Raw genomic sequence first — 19,519 nt, 5'->3', positions numbered from 1 at the left:
TAGTTTTCTTATCTTTTCTTGCATTATTCTTGTTGTTCCATTCTTCTGGTTTGGTACTGCTTTTGTTTTTATTCTTTTCTTGTACTAATATAAACAAATAAATAAATCTTAAAACGCGTACAGCTTAAATTTAATATGCAAATCAAGCTTATAACGAGCACAAATATTTTACTACTGCAGCATAAATGAAACCAAAAACAAACAGAAACTAAACAAACAGTCATAGCAAATAAACATAAAAAATGTACTAATATAAATGGATAAATAAACATCAAAACGAATAAAGCTTTAAATAAAGATGCGAATAAAGATTGAAAGGAGCAAAAATCAATTCAAAAAAGAGTATTTGTACTGCCTCCTTCCCTAACTGTAAAAGTCTAAAGCCTACTGCGTCATTGGCGTCATTGGCGCTATATTGGAAATGGTGCCTTATTACAAACATATCCTTACGTAGTTATTAAAACATTGAAAATAAGAATGAAATTACAGTAAAATCAAATTTTGAACTGATGGGCTTTTCAGTAATTGATTTTATTATATATCGAACATCTAGTTTAACCTTATTTCTTCCCAGAACCGTTCACGACCAATTTAATTCCCCTACAAACAAGAATTTAGCTACTGCCTCCTTTCCTAACTTCAAAGATCTAAATTCTACTGCGTCATTGGCGCTTCACTGAAAGTGAATTATATTACAAATATTCTCTTTTCCAGTTATTACAGCATTGACATGAAAATATATATTACACTATTCAAATTTTACTTATTCAAATTTATTTATTATAAAAAGAATTTCACTTTTTCAATTTTATTTATTCAATTAGAATTCAACTTTTAGCCTCCTTTTAGTATATTAAACGCTAAATGCAGATTAAATGCGTTCAATACCTTAAGGCAATTAAATGTTTCTTCTTGTACTATAAAAATATTACATTCAGATGGCTACTGGTACATTAACTTTAGCCCACTACGCCACTGCGTGTGTAGGCGGTTCTGACAGACAACAAGCTGAACGTGATCGATGACATCAGGTTCCAATTTGGGTTCTTAGCCTGTTGGTAAAATGGGTTATGAACATAACTGAACTGCCTGTATAATGACGGCAATTCTAAAAAAACATCTCTTTTATGACGCAGCTCTTTAACAATTTTCTTCCTCCTTCAACCTCTGCTAAACCTGTTCCCTTTTAATTTTGGGTTTCCCTCTCCCCCGCTTTCCATCTCTTCTTTTTTCTATCACTACTCGTAAGTTCAAACTTTTTTTAACGATAATTTTTTTTAACCTTTTTATTTTGTCCCTGTTATCATCTTGAGGGAAGAGGTATCTTTTTGTCATTATCACACCTTTCAAATCGCTTTACAATTTTGAAGTCAGATTTGTCGAGGGTGGTGACTTAGATTGGCTCCAAAACCTAATCAGAACAACTAGAAATTCCTTGTGTGGGAAAATCTTGATGGAAACTTCGAACAACATTTTTCATCTGTATGATGAATCTGATGTAAGTCCCAGTCCTGGTAAAAAACTCTTTGAAACAATTTAATAAAGGCTTTTCATGCTAAGGCCTTCCCATTACAATCTATACTTCTGTAGACCAAGGGAGACGCTAAAATCAAGAAAGGACGCACATCGTTCATAATTTTTTTGTGTTTCCTACAGACCATATGGCTTCTGAAAGAAAAAAAAATCTCAAACCGCCTTTCGTTAATCCTAAAACCACAGCCTTACTCCGGAAGAAGATTAGAAGATCCGAAGCTCATTTAAGATACATAAGCCGGGATAGTCAATCAGGAATTTTGATAAATATATTTTAAATTCAAGTGTCACTGAAACCTCCTTTTGTTAATCGAGACAGGGTTGAAACATCAGTTTTTACAATAAGATTTTGTGTTTGCAACCCACATAGTCACTACAAAAAATAGGTGTGCCCATAGTCTTAACAGGGCATCAATCAAAGCAAACATATAAAAATGCTCAAAGAAAATAATAAGGGATTGCATACTTGATCAGCGCACCAGTACCAAATAGTAGCTGGCGTTTGGCCAAGAAGAAAAGCAGGCCATGGGATATCCGACTTTAAAGGATCTCTAAGCATTATCCATGAGTCTTCACGGGGAATGCCACAAGTGGAATTTTCAATCATCTGCGTTGGAATGGCTTGAAAGTATTTTCTCTGGAGCTCGGACCAGCCCCCAACTTCATCCAAAGCTAGAAAAAATAATATTATTTGTCTTTTTTTCAGTCACTGTGGTTGTAATTGTCAAAAATGCATATCTACAATACCTCATGAACGGCTAGAGGTATTCAGTTACGAGTATTACGAAGTTGTGTTTTTTATAGCCTTGATTTACAGCTTTAATAAAGTGCATTTTCTAATTTTGCTCCCGGATTTGCTTCAGAATTTCGCTCTCACTATTCCGAGTTTATCTTAAAAATTTTTCAATTTAGTAACTTTGACCACACAGTAGAGATAATAAGCTGAGACACAACCGTAAGAGCTGGAGTCTGTGGAGTCTGTGTTAGAGTGGAGTCCCACTTGAAAAGTCGAAAAAGTTATAACACGAATTCTTATTGTATAACATCAATCTATATTATTAAACTTAATTTAACATTGCTATGAAAACAAATAAAATCTGATTTTGAATTTCCAGCTAGAATTAATTTCAAATTTCCTTGTATTTTAGTCTTTTCAGTACTTATGTGCTATAGCGACCACACCAAACAAGTCGAGTTAAGTTAATCATAAAGAAATATACCAAAATATGATGAAAATATAATACTTTAGTAACAAATTATGGAAACTACAACAGAGAATCAAACAGTTCGTGGTAACGAACTGTAGTAAGGAGCGACCCGGATCAATAGTAACCAAAACTCTAAAAAATTGAATTTTGATATCAATAGCTACATCAAAAGAATCGCATTTTAATGCTGATTTTAAATATATAAGTTTCATCAAGTTTAGTCTTACCCATCAAAAGTTACGAGCCTGAGAAAATTTGCCTTATTTAAGAAAACAGGGGGAAACACCCCCTAAAAGTCGTATAATCTTAACGAAAATGACACCATCAGATTCAGCGTATCAGAGAACCCTACTGTAGAAGTTTCAAGCTCCTATCTACAAAAATGTGGAATTGTGTATTTTTTGCCAGAAGACAAATCACGGGTGCGTGTTTATTTTATTTATTTTTTTTTTCTTTTTCCAGGGGTCATCGTATCGACCAAATGGTCCTAGAATGTCGCAAGAGGGCTCATTCTAACGGAAATGAAAAGTTCTAGTGCCCTTTTTAAGTGACCAAAAAATTGGAGGGCATCTAGGCCCCCTCCCACGCTCATTTTTTTCCCAAAGTCAACGAATCAAAATTTTGAGATAGCCATTTTGTTCAGCATAGTCGAAAACCATAATAACTATGTCTTTGGGGATGACTTACTCCCCCACAATCCCTACAATCACAATTCAACGGAGTAATTTTTTCCGTTGAACCTTGAGCAAAGATACTTCACGGTTGCGGCGTCAGACAAAACTTATTAGACATGGAGTATAAGATCATTTGCTATTCATCATCAACGAATCAATATCGTCTGTGGAAGACTCTTTCTGCTGTATGGCCTGCCCAACCATGAAAGTGTTGGTTACTTAATTTCTAATTTTCTTTTTGTCTAATGATCAACGGTGTCGCCAATCTTATCGTAGGTGAAAAAAGGTTGGCCTATCCTCGCCGAAACACGGACCTAGGAAGGGTCTTCGACGCCCCAGTAAATCTTAGTTTGTGTACCGCTTCCCGATAATTTTATATATTTCTTTATACTTCTCTTGTTTTGTTGTTTTTCTATGTTTAGGCCTCTCGAAATATTGTTCCATATTAAACTAATTTTGTTTTTGTGCTTTTCATTGTCTTTATTTTGAAGAAAGTGACAAATTGCCGAACAGGTCATGCCTCTTGAAATATTGTCCTTAATGAAACAAATTCTTAATTTTATGCTTGTTATTGTCTTTATTTTGACTAATTTAAAAACATTTTCCACGAAACAAGTTTTCCAAAATAAAGTAAAAAGCTCAACTAAGCCAAGAATGAGAAGAAATAAAGTCAAATAATTTTCCAAGCGTAAAAAAACGCAAATCACTGTCAATAAATAAATGAAACCCAAACGAACAGAAATTACAATAAATAGCCAAGTCAAACTCAAAACGAGCAATAATTAACATGAGTAGGGCTGATAACCCCCATGCCTTCTCAAGACCAGAACATAATTTACGCTTTACTTTCAATCACTTTTGACTATTAAAAAGAACACTAGCCCTTTCAATTCCCGATCAAGCGAGGGATTTTTGAAGTTTATATGACAACTCCTTTGATATGAAATGCCCTGGTCTAAAACAAACCAAAAAAAACAAAAAAAAATAATAGCACATTGTGCCTACATCGCTCTTTACTTAGGCAGTGCTATTGCGCTGCCTCTGAAAAAGTGGCAAATGTGCAACAAGTTCATGCCATTTCTCACGTAGATTGTGCTCAAATTTACTATTTGATAACAGATTACATCTGGCTGATAGCCAAGTTAGAACTGTCAATTTTTGGGACATAAATAAAAAAGTTTTTTGTTTGGAATTTTTTTTAAAAAATTCTGCACGTCGATGGAATTTCAAGTTGGTTGAAAATGGTTGAGTGATAGATGGTTGGCTGTGTTTTGTTATGTCTTCTTCTTTTAATTTTTCCGCAAATAAAAGGTCCAAAACGAAGGAAAGTAAACACAAAAAGAACAGAAATGTTCTTTTTGAACATTTTTTGAACAACTTTTTGAACAAAGAGCACCAAAAAAATCTATTTTGGTGCTTAGAGCGAAACAGAATAATAGAATGGATAGGTTGGCCCCTGATGTGCAAAATTTAAGCCATATCTATAATAAGAGAAAAAGGTATCATTTTTTAGAGTCCATAAAGGACTTAAAATTTAATTTGCGATGGAAACGAGTGTCATTATGATTCAAGATGACATTTTGATCCTAAATGTAAGCTTGTTTCTTAGCTATCTGAACAGTATTATATTGTAAATATTTACGAATTAAGGAATTTATAAATTCCTTATTTGCAAAGTTGGCTATTAAACCCCTATTAAGTTTTGTTTTATCAACACATTTGTTGAAAATTAGGATATTAGTGTTTAGTATGCTGTTTTGAATTTTGATATAATTATAAGTTTCTAATAAGAGGGATTTTCCCCTCATTTCTTAGAAATAATTTACAAAAAAAAAATTCTTACTCCTTCTTTAGTAGTCCAAATTCGTAATGTTACACGCCTGTTCCAATTCGATCGAAGTTTTCTTCAATATCTCTTTGGTTTCACTAAATTATTTTATATAATGTTGCACAATGCTTCAGTGCAAACATTTTTAATGAAAGAAAAGACAGTACTTACGTGTTATAGCGACCACACTTTGTTCTTGATCTGTATTGAAACCGGTTTTCTGTGTACACTTGGAGATAATCGGCTTAGTATGAGCGAGTTAAACGGTATCTATGATGGTATATTTTAATTGAATATTTATCAAATTGTTCGTGGTAACGAACTGTAGTAAGGAGCAACCCGGCTCAATAGTGACCAAAACTCTAGATGGTGTGAGCCTGAGAAAATTTGCCTTATTTTAGAAAATAAGGGGAAACACCCCCTAAAGGTCGTAGAATCTTAACAAAAATCACACCATCAGATTCAGCATATCAGAGAATCCTACTGTAGAAGTTTCAAGCTCCTATCTATAAAAATGTGGAATTTTGCATTTTTTGCCAGAAGGCAGATCACGGATACGTGTTTGTTTGTTTGTTTGTTTATTTTCCCAGGGGTGTATCGACTCAGTGGTCCTAGAATGTTGCGAGATGGGCTCATTCTAAAGGAAAAGAAAAGTTCTAGTGCCTTTTTTAAGTGGCCAAAAAATTGGCGGGCACCTTTTACTGTTTTAAAAAGTAGAGTTGAGAGAAAGAGTCAAACTTGTCCCCAAGTAGTTGTCCCCATCAGCAAAGTAGAGTTGAGAAAAGAGTCAAAGAGAGAAGGGTAAAAAAGAGTAAAGTTTTTATTGTTTTGAAAAGTAGAGTTGTGAGAAAGAGTCAAACTTTAGCGTAAAGAGCGGGACGTTGAGGAGGGAGCAGCCCCCTTTCATATACGAAGTAATTTCTGTTCGTTTTAAGTTTTAATATCGCTCCTTACTTTCAGTTAAAAAAACTTGTTTTTTATTTATAATATATAGAGGTGATTGGTTAGATATTTAATATAATGCGTTCTGGTGGGCCTCCTTTACATAATTAAATAAAAAAAAACTAATTTTTTTAGCTGGAAGTAAGGAGCGATATTAAAACTTAAAACGAACAGAAATTACTCCGTATATGAAATGGGTTGTCCCCTCCGCAATCCCTCGCTCTTTACGCTAAAGCTTTTAATTGTTTTAAAAAGTAGAATTGTGGCAAAGAGTCAAACTTTTTTAACTGAAAGTAAGGAGCGACATTAAAACAATACGAACAGAAAAAATGGCTATCTCAGAATTTTGATCCGGTGACTTCAGGGAAAAAAGAGCATGGGAGGGGGCCTAAGTGCCCTCCAATTTTTTGGTCACTAAAAAAGGACACTAGAACTTTTATTTTCCGTTAGAATGAGCCCTCTCGCGACATTCTAGGACAACTGGGTCGATACGATCACCCCTGGAAAAAAAAATAATAAACACGTATCCGTTATCTGTATTTTGGCAAAAAATACAAAATTCCACATTTTCGTAGATAGGAGCTTGAATTCTCTGATACACTAAATTTGATGGTGTGATTTTCGTTAAGATTCAATGAATTTTAAGGAGCGTTTCCCCCTATTTTCTACAATAAGGCAAATTTGAACTGGAATATAGCAAAATACGCCCTCCATATTGACGCACGACCTTTCTATGATTCACAATCCTTATGGTTTTTATTTCAGCAATTAAGACGAGACTTCCCATACGCAATTTACCTTTGACATGGTAGTACGAATTACCTTTAATCATGACGTAAAGAGATCCAGCAATCATAATAACAAATTGAAGAGTGTCTGTATAAATAACAGCCGTCAGTCCACCCAATGCTGTCCCTACGGCTGTAAGACCCAACAGTAGGGCTATAGCACCATAAATTGACCATTGCACAGCTTCTTGAATAAAGATAGCACCACTGTACAAGTTGACCTGAAATACAATAATGATGACAAGAATAGTAATAAAATAACAGTAATAATAATAATAATAATAATAATAAATTTATTAAAAACCACACAAGGTCATTCCACACAATACTCGAAAATTCACAATAGAAGATAAAGAACAAGATTTATTATCGAAATTTTACTTGTTTAATTTTACTTGTTTAATTTTACTTGTTTAATTTTACTTGTTTAATTTTACTTCTTGTTTAATTTTACTTGAAATTTTACTTGTTTAATTTTACTTGTTTAATTTTACTTCTTGAATAAAGATAGCACCACTGTACAAGTTGACCTGAAATACAATAATAATGACAAGAATAGTAATAATAGTAACAGTAATAATAATAATAACAAATTTATTAAAAACCACACAAGGTCATTCAACACAATATTCGAAAATTAACAATAGAAGATAAAGAACAAGATTTATTATAGAAATTTTACTTGTTTAATTTTACTTGTTTAATTTTACTTCTTGTTTAATTTTACTTGAAATTTTACTTGTTTAATTTTACTTGAAATTTTACTTGTTTAATTTGACTTCTTGAATAAAGACAGCACCACTGTACAAGTTGACCTGAAATACAATAATGATGACAAGAATAGTAATAAAATAACATTAATAATAATAATAATAATAATAATAATAATAAATTTATTAAAAACCACACAAGGTCATTCCACACAATACTCGAAAATTCACAATAGAAGATAAAGAACAAGATTTATTATCGAAATTTTACTTGTTTAATTTTACTTGTTTAATTTTACTTGTTTAATTTTACTTGTTTAATTTTACTTCTTGTTTAATTTTACTTAAAATTTTACTTGTTTAATTTTACTTGAAATTTTACTTGTTTAATTTTACTTCTTGAATAAAGATAGCACCACTGTATAAGTTGAACTGAAATACAATAATAATGACAAGAATAGTAATAATAGTAACAGTAATAATAATAATAACAAATTTATTAAAAACCACACAAGGTCATTCAACACAATATTCGAAAATTCACAATAGAAGATAAAGAAAAAGATTTATTATAGAAATTTTACTTGTTTAATTTTACTTGTTTAATTTTACTTCTTGAATAAAGATAGCACCACTGTAATAGTCGACCTGAAATACAATAATAATGACAAGAATAGTAATAATAGTAACAGTAATAATAATAATAACAAATTTATTAAAAACCACACAAGGTCATTCAACACAATATTCGAAAATTCACAATAGAAGATAAAGAACAAGATTTATTATCGAAATTTTACTTGTTTAATTTTACTTGTTTAATTTTACTTGTTTAATTTTACTTCTTGTTTAATTTTACTTGAAATTTTACTTGTTTAATTTTACTTGAAATTTTACTTGTTTAATTTTACTTCTTGAATAAAGATAGCACCACTGTACAAGTTGACCTGAAATACAATAATAATGACAAGAATAGTAATAATAGTAACAGTAATAATAATAATAACAAATTTATTAAAAACCACACAAGGTCATTCAACACAATATTCGAAAATTCACAATAGAAGATAAAGAACAAGATTTATTATCGAAATTTTACTTGTTTAATTTTACTTGTTTAATTTTACTTGTTTAATTTTACTTCTTGTTTAATTTTACTTGAAATTTTACTTGTTTAATTTTACTTGAAATTTTACTTGTTTAATTTTACTTCTTGAATAAAGATAGCACCACTGTACAAGTTGACCTGAAATACAATAATAATGACAAGAATAGTAATAATAGTAACAGTAATAATAATAATAACAAATTTATTAAAAACCACACAAGGTCATTCAACACAATATTCGAAAATTCACAATAGAAGATAAAGAACAAGATTTATTATCGAAATTTTACTTGTTTAATTTTACTTGTTTAATTTTACTTGTTTAATTTTACTTCTTGTTTAATTTTACTTGAAATTTTACTTGTTTAATTTTACTTGAAATTTTACTTGTTTAATTTTACTTCTTGAATAAAGATAGCACCACTGTACAAGTTGACCTGAAATACAATAATAATGACAAGAATAGTAATAATAGTAACAGTAATAATAATAATAACAAATTTATTAAAAACCACACAAGGTCATTCAAAAACAATATTCGAAAATTCACAATAGAAGATAAAGAACAAGATTTATTATCGAAATTTTACTTGTTTAATTTTACTTGTTTAATTTTACTTGTTTAATTTTACTTGATTAATTTTACTTGAAATTTTACTTGTTTAATTTTACTTGAAATTTTACTTGTTTAATTTTACTTCTTGAATAAAGATAGCACCACTGTACAAGTTGACCTGAAATACAATAATAATGACAAGAATAGTAATAATAGTAACAGTAATAATAATAATAACAAATTTATTAAAAACCACACAAGGTCATTCAACACAATATTCGAAAATTCACAATAGAAGATAAAGAACAAGATTTATTATCGAAATTTTACTTGTTTAATTTTACTTGTTTAATTTTACTTGTTTAATTTTACTTCTTGTTTAATTTTACTTGAAATTTTACTTGTTTAATTTTACTTGAAATTTTACTTGTTTAATTTTACTTGAAATTTTACTTGTTTAATTTTACTTCTTGAATAAAGATAGCACCACTGTACAAGTTGACCTGAAATACAATAATAATGACAAGAATAGTAATAATAGTAACAGTAATAATAATAATAACAAATTTATTAAAAACCACACAAGGTTATTCAACACAACATTCGAAAATTCACAATAGAAGATAAAGAACAAGATTTATTATCGAAATTTTACTTGTTTAAATTTACTTGTTTAATTTTACTTCTTGTTTAATTTTACTTGAAATTTTACTTGTTTAATTTTACTTGAAATTTTACTTGTTTAATTTTACTTCTTGAATAAAGATAGCACCACTGTACAAGTTGACCTGAAATACAATAATAATGACAAGAATAGTAATAATAGTAACAGTAATAATAATAATAACAAATTTATTAAAAACCACACAAGGTCATTCAACACAATATTCGAAAATTCACAATAGAAGATAAAGAACAAGATTTATTATCGAAATTTTACTTGTTTAATTTTACTTGTTTAATTTTACTTCTTGTTTAATTTTACTTGAAATTTTACTTGTTTAATTTTACTTGAAATTTTACTTGTTTAATTTTACTTGAAATTTTACTTCTTGAATAAAGATAGCACCACTGTACAAGTTGACCTGAAATACAATAATGATGACAAGAATAGTAATAAAATAACAGTAATAATAATAATAATAATAAATTTATTAAAAACCACACAAGGTCATTCCACACAATACTCGAAAATTCACAATAGAAGATAAAGAACAAGATTTATTATCGAAATTTTACTTGTTTAATTTTACTTGTTTAATTTTACTTCTTGTTTAATTTTACTTGTTTAATTTTACTCGAAATTTTACTTGTTTAATTTTACTTCTTGAATAAAGATAGCACCACTGTACAAGTTGACCTGAAATACAATAATAATGACAAGAATAGTAATAATAGTAACAGTAATAATAATAATAATAACAAATTTATTAAAAACCACACAAGGTCATTCAACACAATATTCGAAAATTCACAATAGAAGATAAAGAACAAGATTTATTATCGAAATTTTACTTGTTTAATTTTGCTTGTTTAATTTTACTTGTTTAATTTTACTTCTTGTTTAATTTTACTTGAAATTTTACTTGTTTAATTTTACTTGAAATTTTATTTGTTTAATTTTACTTCTTGAATAAAGATAGCACCACTGTACAAGTTGACCTGAAATACAATAATAATGACAAGAATAGTAATAATAATAACAGTAATAATTATAATAATAATAACAAATTTATTAATAACCACACAAGGTCATTCAACACAATACTCGAAAATTCACCATAGAAGATAAGGAACAAGATTTATTATCGAAGTTTTACTTTCGAAATAAATTTCGAAATTTCAAACAAAATTTAAAAATATTTCGCACAAAACTCAAAATTGGGAAATTAATTTCAATTTATTTTTGGTAAGATTTATTTTCAAAAAAATGACTATCAAAAGCCCAGATGGGCCAAATTCACAATTACGAATCAATGAATAAAAACAATAAAAAAACGGGAAAAGCTCAACGTGTCAAAAAGATTAGAATTCGATTGAGACTAAGATGGAGAATTTTTCTAGCATGACGATGACTGTAAGTTCGAAAGGGGGGAGGGTAAGGGCAAAGTAAATTTGTTCGGGATTAGTGAAAGTAGTTCTAGCAAAACAGAAGGATATTTTATTCACCTTTCCCTCAGACTGACCGAATTGGTTTTCTTAAGAAAGGATATATAAGTGACTTTACCCTCATTGAATACATTTCTTATGTGCATATTTTTGACTGCATTTTTGAAAATGGGAGGAAAAATTACGAACATTGTGATTTAATATATTTAGATCTTCAAGGTGTTTGGGGAGGGAAACGTGTTATTTGTATGTTTTAATATATCATTAGTACGATAGTCCCATTTTCAAACTGCTTGACATAGAAACTGCGAGTGATCTCAAGGTACTATTGGGAGGTACTTTGGGCGACGTCATGGGAAGTTAGAAAGAGTGAACGTTGGGATATCTGTTCAATTTTATCTACTGGACTACTTTTAAGTTTTGTAACTTGTTAAGATAATCAACAAATTTCCATTTATTCAAGAATTCGACTCCAAGGGTGCTCATCCTTTCAAGGGGCAAAATTAGACATAACAGGATTCCCTACGGCTCACCAGTGTAATTTGGACGAATATCACATCGTTTGTTTAGGTATTTGACAATTTGTGGTCTATCTCAAAGAGGCAATTACGCTAATTAAATTGGCATCAATTTGATGCTCAATTAATAGTTTGATTTTTGGTAAGTCCAAAGCTATTATATCGAGCGGCGTATATATAAACGGTGTCTTCCCACCCACTGGCAGATCCAGGGGAGAGAAGGGGGATGTTCACCCTCCTAGCCCCAAGATTTTGTGACGCCCTAGTTCCTTGTTTCCCCCCTGTTTTTCACTCTTTTTTTAAATAGATTTGTCAATTTGGTCAATTATTGGCACCCTTGTCACATTGCCCTCCCCCTAAGATTTTGCTCTAGGTCCGCCCATGTTCCCACCACACATAAACATTGAAAAGACACACGTTTACATTATCTTTGGCCCTCCATATCCCCCCTAGACTTTGAAAAATTACCTTTTTTGGTATTTTCATTGAAAAAATGCCTTCTTTTTCGAATTTTCATTTACGAATAAAAAATTGAAAATTCTCTCCCACCCCTAAAACAAAAACAGTTATGACCACCACTAATACTTTCGGGAGTCGAAGCCACTGGTTCAGTTCAACCATGGAAATTTAAGCTACAATAGTAAGAGATATCGATGATTACTACACGGAAAAACTACTTAATACAGTTCCCAATTTTAACTATTAAACTATAATTCAATGCACCAGGCTAAAAGTAAAAAATCCGCTAAAAATCCGCTAAAAATCAGCTAAAAGTCTAAATCCTTCAAATCTTATAAAAATTAAAAACCAGCTTGTACTTTCTCTATAATTGTTGTGCATACATTACTAGTTGCAATCAGAACCGTTCCTAGGGGAGCAACCGGAGCAGCTGCCTCGGTCCTGGTGGCTAGGGGGTTGATGGTGGCTGGCGAATCACCCACTTTGATTCGGCTTGTTATGCTTATATTTGAGTCGGGAGGGAGAGTAATTAATTTTCCCCGGGCACCACCAACCTTGGAAACGCGATTGGTTGCAATCCCTTAGAATGCTCAGCCACCATGGTGAGCTGTAACAGCCTAAAAGCCAAAGAAAACAGGGCAGAAATGAATCTCCAGTATCAGGTTAAGAATACAAACAACTTAAATGAGTTAGATCTTTCGAACGTTTGTATCTTATTTCCTGACCCAGAAGACACTTTAGATTTTAAAATTGTCATCAGGCCTGTCAAAGGATTTTACGACATATAGCTTCAGCATTAAAGTTGGTGAGAGACAAAAATATCCCATTTCTACACAGAAAAAAAAGTGAGAGACTCTCATATATCATCCTAACATGAATTTAAAGAATGTTTTGTCATTAAATATCCTAAGGGGAGGTTGGAGCAAAATTTGAGCATAAAGACCCTAGTTTTTGGACACGTTTTTATCACGTATCATTAGAACCCTATTCAAATGATCCACCAAATAATGAAGCAGGAGATTTACTAAAAAGAGATGTAAATCTATTTAAGCAAATTGTTGAGCGATACAAGCCGCGCATAGATATAAGAACATTACTTGAAAATATTTCTCCATTGAACACTCAAGAAGGTGCACGAAGGGAATTCGCAGAGAATAGCAAATCTCTAGCAGAGTTCTTGGAAAAAAGCTTCATGAAGAAAAAAAAGGCTATAATAATTGGGTTCCAACTACAATTACTAAATAAAATACAATTACTAAAATGCAATTACTAAAATATATGCATTTGTAAAAGGGAGTGGATACAAATCTAATCAGATTCAACACGGCGGAGGCAAAATGGTCAAGATCCATGGTCTTTAAGCTTCAGAAGATACTCAAACGTCATCTGATAAAAAAGATCTTTGTTTTTCTGCTGTACCGATCTTGCCTTAGATATAGTGGAGAGTAGATTAGGATATAATTTATAAAGTCAAGGTTCCCAGTCAAGAAAAAAGGTAAGAGTGCTAACTACTCCCCTCACTCCCACAATTGACACAATTGAATATCGTAAATTTCCTTCATTTTTTTTTTTTTTTTGTTTTTTAACTTACAATTCAGTATATTTTAAAAAGGGAATCGACATCACTTTTCGGTTTGTTGATAATGTGTGTAAGTTGATGTTACGGGTCCAACCCAACAGCTAATGTTGGAACGTAGGCTTAGAGATAGTCGGAGATAAAAGCCAACATATACGATAAAATATTACTATTTTTGTGTTTTGTTTTTTACTCGAGGTGCAAGCAATTTTTGGAATTGAGTACGTGTAGAGCAATGGTTCCCAACAGAGTTTAGGCCATGTCCCATATAGAAATTTTTAAAATCCTAATGCCCCCTTATGACATTAAAAAAATTTTATTCAAAATTTTTCGTGTATTCACCCGAAGGAAGCTTAAAAGGCCACTAACTTTTTTTTGTCGTCTTCTATGGATATTTTATCCTAGGCAGTGTAATAGGGCTGCCTAAGTAACAAGCGATGTGGGCACAATATATTATTATTTCATTTTTTGGGGGGGAGGGGCTGTTTTTTAGACCAGGGCACTTCGTATAGAAGGAGTTGTCGTAGAAACTTCAAATAGAGTTCATTCAATTGGAAATTGAAAGGCCTAGTGTCCTTTTTATACTCAGAAGTGGTTGGATGGCAGCAGGCCCCCTCCCAACACATCTTTTTTCAAATGAAATTAGGCTAACGAGAATTCCCCGGGCGGAATTGCCCGCAGGAAATTTTCCGGGGAGTTTTTAAAGAAAATGGAATTGTATGAGGGGAATTATCCAGAGTGTGAAAGGATTTTACGCGAGAGTAATTTTCTATGGAGGAATTTCTTGTGGGGTGGGATTTTCGATGGAAGGAGGAGTCAGATTTCCCGGTATTATTTGAAAACAATCAGAAATTAAATTTTTTTTTTTTAAACGGAAATTAATGATTAACATTAAACCCTAAAATAATACAAAATTCTTCCATATAGGAGAGGAGCTGCCCCCTGTTCAAGACATTGCTCTTTACGCTAAAGTTTGACTTTTTATCCCAATTATTTCAGAGTGATTCCTGAAATATAAATGAAGCACTACAAAAACTTTGGAGTGAAGAACGAGGCACTGGGGAGGTCTGCCTTAGTCTAGTGGTCAAAGGTTTGGCTAGGTGGGGATTGTTCGACCCCCACCCCTCTCTGTCATCATATTTTTTTTTAGATTTTGTTGCTTGAATTTGTATGCACAAAATTTAATAGCTGTTTGAATAACTTTGAAAGTTATGTAGCTATTAATGATGATGAGAAAACGATCTATAATCCACAAGACTGGAATTTAACAGGGCACAAGCCTGCGAGTAATTCTCCTGCAAGGCTCCAAATTTACTAAGGTAATTAAAAGGTATAATACGATTTTTCTAGCCCTAGCAATCTTTGATTGTTAAAGATCATTTATTGTTAGACTTTTATGAGCTCATTCAGCGCTTTAAATTTGTATACACTTCTAATGGACATAGTCATGAAGGAAAATTTGAAAAGTTCAAGGGAAATTTTGGTGCGACATTTCCCTGGTCGATTTTGGCAACAAAATAGAACTAGAAAACCACTTATTGTAGCTCATCAGCTAACAGCCTTTAGTTAGAACCAAAACATATATTAATTAGTTCAAAAGATGAACAAGTGCCTGTCAATATATCTCAGTGATTTCCAGTTTTATTTATAAAGTTCTTGACAAGTGCCAAGAAACATTTGGAAATTTCAATTTAGGAGGAAGATCAATTTTTACGTCTTGCCAGTGCAAAACAGCTAATAGCTATCGACATGGGTAGGTGGAGAATGAAAGGGGGGAGGGTAATTATTGAAAATGGCAGGGTTTTCAGCAGCTGTTTTATCAAACCGGTGGCAGGAATACATGAAGTAATTTATTTCGGAGGCAAAAGCTCCGTAAAAAATGTCAAGGCATAGATAACATATGGTAAGAGGGAAAACCTGGACACTACGAGGGAAAGGCTGAAGAAATTCCCCTTGGGAGATAGGGTGTTAGTATATTTGAAATGAAAGTTAAAGGAAATAGCAACTTATTTGTCTTATCATCTGCTGAGATCATGGTTGCAGCATCAGCTACTGTCTAGTAAAGAGCAAAAAAAGCCCAATAATAAGCGAAATCTTATTATAAGATTTCGCTTAAATAATAATATTTAATTAATTAAATTAATAATTTAATTAAATTAATAAATAAATAAATAATAAATAATAATTAGATAATAATAAAAAATAATCAAATTATAAATTAAATTAAATAATTATTAAAATTAATAATTAATTAAATTAATATTTAATAATTTCGCTTCAATAATAAGCGAAAAGGTACATTTTCTAAGAAACTGTCAAGAAAAAAAATTCTAATAAACACTCATTCCGTATAATAACTCTTATTAAGATTTAAAATGATAGTAATTTGAAACTTATGAAACAAATATTTGAGTAAAAAATGATTTAAAATAGAAACAAACAACACTCCATTGATATTACCATTATCAAAAACCCTATGCGGTATTTACGGCCCCCTAACTCAAACAACGAGAAAAGTTACATTTTTGTCGGGGACATTTTGTAGGGACTGCTGAGTCTCCTTTTTATTTTATTCTTTTCGGAAGTGATCATAAAAGACCAAAGGTCGTAGAATATTGAAAAGGGGCCCGTTTGGATGGAAATCACCATATCTAGTGCCTTTTTTAATAAGCAAAAGAAATAATGTCAGGGTAAAGTACCGTTTTCAGGAATTTGGACAACAAAATAGTAATATTTTCCGTATTTGCATTGTAAAACGCTGCAAATACAGCTTCTATGTTACCCAATGGATTTGTCGTTCTTTAAATCCTTTTAATGGTGGTTTACAGTTCATCATCAAACATTTTGTAGTAACGAACTGTAGTAAGGAACGATCTGGCTCAATAGTAACTGAAACTCTAAAAAACGGAATTTTTATAACAATAATTGCATCAAAAGAATCGCATTTTAATGCTGATTTTAAACATATAAGTTTCATTAAGTTTAGAATTATCCATCAAAAAGTACGAGCCTGAAAAATTTTTCACTATTTTAGAAAATAGGGAGAAACACCCCTTAAAAGTCATAGAATCTTAACTAAATCACACCATCAGATTGAGCGTATCAGAAAACCAAACAGTAGAAGTTTCAAGCTCCTATCTACACAATGTATAATTTTGAATTTTTTTGCCGACAGATCACGGATGCGTATTTATTTGTTTATTTGTTGTTTTTTCCCAGGGGTGATCGTATCGACCCAGTAGTGCTAGAATGTCACGAGAGAGCTCATTCTGGAAATTAAAAGTTCTAGTGCCCTTTTAAGTGACCAAAAATTGCAGGGCACCTCGACCCCTCTCACGCTCATTTTTCCCAAAGTCACAGGATCGGAATTCTGAGATAGCCATTTTATTTAACATAGTCGAAAAACCTATTAACTATGTCTTTGGGGACGGCTTACTCCCCCACAGTCCTCTTGGGAGGGACTGCAAGTTACAAACTTTGACCAGTGTTTACATATTTTAATGGTTATTGGGAAGTGTACAGACGCTTTCAGGGGGATTTTTTGTTAGGGGGAGGGGTTGAGCGGAGGGGTTTATGCACGGGGAACTTTCGATGGAGAAATTTGTCATGGAAGAAAATTCCCAAGAAGGGGGCAGGATTTTTTAGCATTTTTTGAAGAAACTTTTCATATTTTTTTTTTTCATTGTTTTTTTTAAGTAATACCAGATAATCCTGCGTCTCCTTCATTTAAATTCTCTTTCCCCGTGACAAGATCCTCCATGGAAATATCCTCCCACGTATTCCCCCCTCAACTCGCCCCCCAACCTAAAAATCCCCCTGAAAATGTCTGTACACTTCCCAATAACCATTAGTATATGTAAATACAGGTCAAAGTTTGTAACTTGCAGCCCCTCCCACTTTGACTGTGGGGGAGTAAGTCGTCCCCAAAGACATAGTTATTAGGTTTTTCGACTATGGTGAATAAAATGGCTATCTCAGAATTCTGATCCGGTGACTTTGGGGAAAAAATGAGCGCGGGAGGGGGCCTAAATTATAGATGGCATTTGTTTTTTGACACAAGCATCAATTTCGGATCTTATACGTTTCTCATACTCTGTGGGTTAAGCTATAGTATTTTAACGCTTCTAACTTTGGGGAAGAATTATAAATCTCAAAATACGCCATAGCATACCATCGATTTATAAGCTTTTAAAATGCGGCAAAGTATTTTCTGTCATGGTGGCACCGATAGCTGTAATCTAGTAAAGAACGATCGACAGCCCACAGTAACCCAAACTTTAAAAACACGCTTAAAAAAGTACCATTTGTAGCTGATTCAGAAATAACAACTATTATTTAGATTATTCGTAAGCATAAAATGTTATTTTGAAAACACATTTATGCGAATGTTTAAAAATAACCTGAATCCCCTCAAAAACGACGTCAGGTCAAAATAAAAAGTAAACCCTTAGAATCACCATACCTGAAAACCCCTTATAGGATACTTAAACCATCCACCTTTAATAACAAGAAAAATTTATATCTTCAAAAAAATTCTAGATTACATAATGGGGAGGTTCAAGGTTGAAATTCAACAATATAAATTACTGAAGAAAAAAAGTCCAATAAAAGCGTCACTGGAAACAGAGGAGCTCTTATTTTATAAGAAATTATGCCAAAAGTTTTATTTCGCTCTAAACCTCATTATTTTATAGAACCTGTATAGATAAATCCATGAAGTTTATATAACATATAAGCTCATAAAAGTTTTTATATGACAAAATTAAAGATTACATAACAAGTTTTAGTTTCCTAAGAATAATGGTGCTCAGTTTCATTGAGCAATAACAACAATTTTGTCCTAACCATTTTACTGTATACACATTAAACAGGATTTACAATTCTAAAGTGGGGGACCATTTCCCTTTTTCCACCCAACTCAGTGTGCCAACGCAAACTCCGTCGTCATAAAATATTATAAGGAGGTCTAACTATTTAAAATACTGCGACAGAACCAAAGAAGCAAATCTTAAAAACAACTGGTCTAGGGCTGGGAGGAAAAAAAGAGAAAGAAAAAGAACCAAACAAGCATTTGGCTAGTATTCATTTGCTTCTGCGCTGTTGAGACGAGTAGGTCGGGTGGTTGTATAGCTAGGGCAATTGTTGCTACTGTGATCGAAGAAGTAGAACAACCAAACGAATATTTTATCTGTAAACAGTTGCTTCTGTATTATTGAGGTCGAAGAAGAAGAGCAACCAAACGAATACTTCGCCTGCATATAGTTGCTTCTGTGTTGTTGAGAGAAGTAACTCTTTGATTGTATATTGTATACAATGTTGAAGAAGAACAACATCTATTCTATGTCGAAGAAGAACAACATCTATTCTATGTCGATGAAGAACAACATCTATTCTATGTCGAAGAAGAATAACATCTATTCTATGTCGAAGAAGAACAACAACCAAACGAATACTTCGCCTGCATATAGTTGCTTCTGTGTTGTTGAGAGAAGTAACTCTTTGATTGTATA

The 19,519-nt window shown here is 31.9% G+C and overlaps 1 protein-coding gene across 2 annotated transcripts in view; it reads right to left on the bottom strand.

Annotated features, from left to right (window-relative positions):
- The window catches only part of LOC136040640 (sodium/mannose cotransporter SLC5A10-like), a 141,972-nt gene that overhangs the window by 65,096 nt on the left and 57,357 nt on the right, over nt 1-19,519 (bottom strand). For both annotated transcript variants that reach the window (XM_065724920.1, XM_065724921.1), the window contains exons 5-6: nt 7,008-7,194; nt 2,000-2,205 (exon numbers count right to left, since the gene is read on the bottom strand). In XM_065724920.1, the coding sequence (XP_065580992.1) occupies nt 2,000-2,205; nt 7,008-7,194 (393 nt within the window). The remainder of the gene's footprint in view (nt 1-1,999; nt 2,206-7,007; nt 7,195-19,519) is intronic.

The sequence above is a fragment of the Artemia franciscana genome, chromosome 21 (assembly GCF_032884065.1).
Source record: "Artemia franciscana chromosome 21, ASM3288406v1, whole genome shotgun sequence".
NCBI lineage: Eukaryota > Metazoa > Arthropoda > Branchiopoda > Anostraca > Artemiidae > Artemia > Artemia franciscana.
Note: the sequence above shows the minus strand (reverse complement) of the source record. Positions and strands in the feature narration are given on the sequence as shown.